General features: G+C 37.7%; 1 protein-coding gene across 1 annotated transcript; it reads right to left on the bottom strand.

Moving 5' to 3' along the window:
* Positions 1-3,402: 3,402 nt before the first annotated feature.
* On the bottom strand, positions 3,403-5,101 carry LOC101302858. The gene is made up of 2 exons (XM_004305473.1): positions 5,073-5,101; positions 3,403-4,950 (listed from the first exon to the last, which is right to left on the bottom strand). The coding sequence occupies exon 2, from the start codon at positions 4,810-4,812 to the stop codon at positions 3,403-3,405; it is 1,410 nt and encodes a 469-aa protein (XP_004305521.1). The 5' UTR covers positions 4,813-4,950; positions 5,073-5,101.
* Positions 5,102-6,659: the final 1,558 nt, after the last annotated feature.

Genomic DNA, 6,659 nt, shown 5'->3' with positions numbered 1-6,659 from the left:
TATATATATATATATATATATATATATATATATATATATCAATGCAAGTGAACCTGAAGCTTCACTATCATCACTCGAACCAGAAGTTTCGGCATATTTCTTCTTGAATCTAAAGTTCATAGAAATACATACTCCTAGAACTGGAAGTTCCTAATCATAAGAACACGAAACTGAAGCTTCGTGCATATTTTTTCAGTTGAGGTTTTGATTTCCCAAACAGTTCGTTTATGGTTATGCAATTATGCTATATATATACATGCTAATATGGCATGATATGTACATTTATCAATTGCTTCTCCAGTTTTGTATTTGGATCGAGACCCAAAGTCTTTTGATTGAAATATAGAGGGATTGAAATTTATTGAAATTGCGATATGAAGTTTCTCAAGGCTTATCCAATTGACAAGGGCCTGAAGTTCGTTAGAGTTATACAACGACTGAAACGACATCTTATGATCCCTAATCATATGAGGACCTGAAGTTTCCACCTATTTCATATGATGTTTCTTGCATGTGTAACTAGATGAGATCGGGAATCACAATTATCATATTTGATAAAGTTAACCAGACCTGAAGATCTGTGTATTTTATTTATACATGGAACCAGATGTTTCCTATGTACAATTTACTTGCTTTTGTTCATTACAATTTCCTATTTTGTTATGCACTTTCTTTTTAGTACTTATCTTTTAAATTTTATTATTATTCATTCGGGCCAACAACCCTACATCTCGATCATATGAATTTCGAGTGTAATATTTTTGGACCAGAAGTTTCAAATAATGGAATTATAGAACCCGAAGTTCTAACGATAAAAGCTCAAACCCGAAGTTTTGAGTATAAAATATAAGGTGAACATGAAATTTCACCTGGGTTACTCGAGCCTAAAATTTCGAGCACTTGAATTATTTGTACTCGAAGTTCTAATAGTAACTTTCAAATCTAAACCTTTGATTACACGTATCATTGATGACTCCAGAAGAGCACATATAGTGTTAAATTTCTACAATAACTCAAGGCATATATTATCATGAACCAGAAGTTCAATGCAGCCGGGCATGACTAGCTAAGTCATAATTTACCTAGAGTGTTGTCTTGAATGAGTTACATGTTTTTGATGACCACTAGTCTATATGCCGCATATTTTCGAGTTGTCACCTCAACGAGACACTCCTATTGTCATGAGGGGGAGAAATATTGTTCCTGAATAACTGTTTTCTACTTGGATTAAAGTCTATGAGACTATCCATATTAACTCAAATAGTCTATACCCCATTTGATTTGTGGGATGCATGTGTATCCATGTGACATGGTTCTCCTAAAGAGAATGTCATGATACAATGTTAGAGTTCCTAATACAGCTACACATACAAAGGTTGTAGGTACGCCATTAGAGAATAGTATCTTCGTTGACAAGTGAATTTAATGTTCTTGACCTCAAACTTGGTTTTGGTTCGCCACCAGCCAATGAACATCTCACTCAAAAGAAAGTGATAGAGCTTTAAATGTGTATTAGCACATGGTCATAATATGACAGTCTTCCTGCCGTTAGGGGGAGAATAAGACTACTGTCATTTGAATAACGGCGTGAATTTGAGTGGAATGTATCCCCTAGGTCTAAAGTTTTAAGCTCCTGAAACTGGAAGATTATATAGGTCCTCTAATGGTCTACATGATATTACAAGTAAAAGATCCACATTCGCTAGATAATATTTGTCCTAGAAGTGACAATATTTGCCCCAGAAGTGGCATGGGTACCCAATATAAAAAATGCATGTATATAAGAATGTGTGTGATCTATGAATGATGATCATCTATGACAATTTACAAATGGTAGCTACCAAAGACCATTAAGGACTGTATTAATCGATGCTATGCCACGTTTCATTATGCATGTCGACAAAGCATATTATTGGCCAAATTGGAAAGAGGCAATTCCAATGAAACTAAATATTTGAAACGTGATGAGATACTTTAACCTTTAACCTTTAACCCTATAGATACAAAAAGGTATTTACCACAGTGAAAGTTAATCACTATGATTTAATGTCTACAAAAGACATGGATTATGAATCTGCCCTTATACGAATGATACTTTTCTATAAGTACAGTGTTACATGTAACTATTACATGGACGAGAGACTTATGGCATGTTGTCATCGTATATTACGAGGGCCTTTAAAGACACATTGACAAACCAAATTCCCAAAAGTGAAGTGTCATTACCAGCGTATCGCTGGTCAAATCCTCAAAGGATTCAAGTACACGAATGATTCTAATGTAATTCGATCCATGAATACTTGAGAGAGCTTGAAGCTGATTCATGGAATCAAATAGTCTAAAGTTAACTCATATATACTCATTCCGTTATAGCTAATGTGATCGAAATTGCCTCAATGAGTATTATGATCGGACTACACAATCGAATTCGAATTATGATCATTACGTTGCTACATATTCTAACTTTCGAAGTTATGAATTACTTAGAGCTCTTGAAGAGCTTATATGAGACGTATCACTGCACAAAGATATTGATGTGTATGGCTGGATACGCCATAATGATGTTTCAATGCTTTAATGTCAATTAGCTTATGTTGATTAGCTATTACTTAGTGTATGAATTAGGTCATACACCTTAATGAGGTAAGACCTATTTATAATCATTTAGCTCTAGCTGTTGTTATTACTTCAACTTTGCAGGTTTAAAATTTCATGATGAGCCCTTATATGCAAAGCACGCATGGTCTCACTTTAGTGATGGACAAATCAAACTGTTATTTACGGTGCATGAAGCTTGCAACGTTCAGGGGGAGATTCTCATCAGGGGGAGCATCTAGAAGTATGCTACCTAAGACATATGCGCGTTGCACTCTTTTTCTCCTTAGACCAGGGTTATTTTTCTCCCACTGGGTTTTTTCTTACCTGGCAAGGTTTTTAACGAGACAACATTATGCGCGTCTAATTTCATCATTCATTGGTGGACATTCAAGGGGGAGTGTTATAAATATTATAATCTATGTGGCTGTCCACGTAATTACTCATTAGTTATATACTATGATGTAAACCCTACCTCTATATAAAGAGGCTAATGAGAATGAATGAGTAGACTTATACCTTCTCTCAACTATTCTCTGTGTCTTCTCTTCTTTTCTTTATTTTACAATATGTAAGATTATTTTCTATGTTTAGAATTCAGGAAAAATAGACCGTGGCAGGGCGCGGCCGGGGTCTGCCTAGTACAATTAGAAACAGAAATAAAAAAGGATTTTGTATGTGCCTTTATTTCTATGTTTTCTTCTTACAGTAGACTAAATGAATTTTGGATCTAGTCTAGACATAAGTCACTTCTTAAAACCTCGTCACGACTTGAGTTAACCCTTTAGAACTCAGGACATATGAAATTCAAAACAATATATAGAAGTACACGAGTATGTAGAATGAAATAGAAAAAACAGCAACGACATGCTGCCAGAAGAGCAGTGCTGAAGCCTCCTTAACGGCATAACCCCTCAAGCTTGCAATGGCTCCTAACAAGATGGCACTTGGCATTGTGTACTGCAGCAAAAGGACCAACCGAAACATTTGATCTCCGGCTATCAGAATATTCCATTTATCAGCCAAATGAATGACACCAATTCCAATCAAAGGAAGTATGAAAAGTCTTGCAATAATTATCCCAACTGTAGTTCGAATTCCCAGATTGGATTCATTTGGTCCTTGAGCAAGCATTCCTCCAAGAACAAGCATAGCAGAAGGCACCATGGCCTCGGATAGAATTTCTAAGCTGTCTGTAAAGAATGAAAGAACTGCATCGTCATCATAGACAATTGATTTCAAAGTGGGAACCATCCCAATGATAATAGCCAACAGGGATGCAATTGTTGGGGGCTGAAGAATGTGATGAATTGGTGTCATCCCCACTACTGATCTAATCTTTCTGACCATTCTAGGCTCCGCCAAACACTTGGAGTTGGATGTTCCCTCCTCTTCAATTAGGCCATTTACATCTGGAATAGTGGAGACTGAAAGTCGAGCAGAGGAGCTTCTAGTATTAAAGAGTCTTGCAATAAAGGGTGTCTTGCAGTGCTCAGTTTCGTTATCTTCAATTCCAGGCCATTCAGCCTCAACAAGAAGCGGCCTACTGAGATGATTTTCATTTTCGTAGTTTGGATCAGAAATAATATCCTCAAATATCTCACCTTCATCATCTTCTTCTTCCTCAACAAGCAGACTCTGATCTCGTAATGGGGGCTCCATCATATGGTAAACAAGTGTGTAAACCAGAATAACAGAAACCCATTGGGAGAATGATACATATGACACACCATAGTCGTAACAATCAGAACCGAAAGGGTTATCATCACTTTGACAAATAGAGGTAACAATTGCAAGGGGCAGATTACCTGTGTTTCCAAAGGCAGTCATGATTATGGTGAATCGAAAGTAGTCGCGGGGAGGCCGACAGATTAGCGCCACCAGCAACCCCAATGCGCAGCCAATGGCGGTACTCAGAACAACATTTACCGGAATGAACCACCAGAGCAGTAAGTTCTTCAGAGTGATTGTTGGGCCGAGATAGGTGAAGATCAAGCAGGGCAAGAAGATAACAAACACCAGCTTGCTTAGAAATGTGAAAGTAGCTCGGGGGACTAGTTGGTATTTTGGGTGGGCAAGAACTAAGCCAATCAGACCCATAGACAGGAAAATGAGTAAAGGCACTACTGCACTTAGCACTTCTACTTTCAGAGTTCCTTGCAATGAAGCAACTATATTTTCCATTGATATCGTCATCTGTCCGTGGCTATAGCTCATTGATCAAAATCCCAGAGAATTATAAACTGTTAATTCAAAATTCACTAGCATTAAGAATGAACTTCACGTATCACGGTATCTGAGACCTTCAAAGTTGAAGAAGCATCATCAATCATTCAACAGCTAGCAAAGAGAGATCTAAGAACATATGGGTATGGACCAGATCAAACTCTAATGCTGATAGTTGATTATAAATAAATAAATAAATTAAAATTAAAAAAAAAAAAAACTACTAATGCTGATAGAGAAAGGATACCTACCTCTCAACGTCGAAGCTAGTAGAATGGCCAAGAGACTAACAACTAAAAAAGAAGACAACATCACGGAAATGGTAATCAGGCATTGCTCTCAGCAGGGTAAGTGAGCATCCTAGTTCGAAGCAAAGACTTACAAGCATAGTTGTATAAAATTTGAACCAGTAGATCATGATACACGTGACTTCCTTATATATCTGTGAACTTTCAGATACAACTCAACCAACCAATTTCTCAAAATTTCGGTCAGGAATAGGGCAAAACTGGACTACACGCGATGTACCGTACACTAGAACAGAAGGGTAGTGTCACGGTAACTGCCTGATTTCACTACTCTACTGAGGGATAGAAGAGAGAATGCGCGAGATTCGAAGTTGTGCATCTAGACTCAAACAACGCATAGAGGTTGCATACGTTGGTCGTTGCCGAGAGAGAAGAGTCGAATCATTTATACATAGCAGGTTGTCACATAATTCAATCTCATCATTCCACATCACAATCTTCAAACAACCCATTCAATCTCACTCTTTCTTTTCTCCCTTAATCTTTCATTCTTAGCGATTCGAAATGTCTATGCTCGAATCCTTCTTCAACAAGGGCTTCAAAGCCGCCAAATGGTATCATGATCTCTCCCTTCTATCCTTGATTTTTGATTTGTCTTGTATTTCCACCTTCTGGGTTTGTGAATTATTGATGATCCAAGGCTTGGGTTGATTTTTCTATGGCTGTTGGGACGTTGAGCAAGTAGAAAATAGTCGTGTTGATTTATGTGGAGGTTTGGTTTTACAGTGAGATTTTATGTAAGTTTCATTCTCTGTGTGTCGTAGCCAAACTATTCCGCGGATAAAGCTACTGAGGAACAGGAGAGACTGGCCAAGAAGCTACTGCTCGGATTCGGGTAATTTCTCCTTTTCCTTAATCGTTGTAGCCAGAATTATTTAGTACTGACCTTTTTGGTATATGAATTTCAGGTAGAGCATATTATTAGAAAAGAGAATATGATGGCAGCTCAGGAGTTAATTGAGCTATATTGTGAGCTGATATCTGTCCGCCTTCCAATACCTGATTAGCGACGAAGCTTATTGGAGTTATTGCGGGGAGATCTGAGTCGAATCTATTCAATCTAACAAACGCTAGTCATCGCCGGAAACCCAATACAATCTTATTCAGGTTCCTTCTCTTTCTAAATAGCACGATTTGTTAGACATAACCAAAAGAGCAGCAGACGGAAGGGAGCCCACTCGCAGACGTCGTAGAGGCAAGAACAACGTGCATCACGTTATAGACACGTAAGTGAGAACCTTAATTTGGTTATATCACCTTGCCTATGTCGATATCAAACCAGATTTGTAAATGTCGATTATATTTAATTTTTACGTTACTGCGGTACACACACAATTTCAATCCGAGGAGCCAAAGAGGAAGGGCAAATTGTCAGTGGAAGGGAAGCAGGTACGCTGAGTTTACAACCCTTAACAGTTTCAATTGTGCAACATGGTTGAGAGGCTGCTTTGTTTTTTTGTTTGTTTGAGGCACTGAGATTTTGTGTTTTGTTTGTTTGAGGCACCTGAGTATTTTTTTTTTTNTTTTTTT

This window comes from Fragaria vesca, linkage group LG6, assembly GCF_000184155.1.
Source record: "Fragaria vesca subsp. vesca linkage group LG6, FraVesHawaii_1.0, whole genome shotgun sequence".
Taxonomy (NCBI): Eukaryota; Viridiplantae; Streptophyta; class Magnoliopsida; order Rosales; family Rosaceae; genus Fragaria; species Fragaria vesca.
This window is presented reverse-complemented; position numbering and strand designations above follow the sequence as displayed.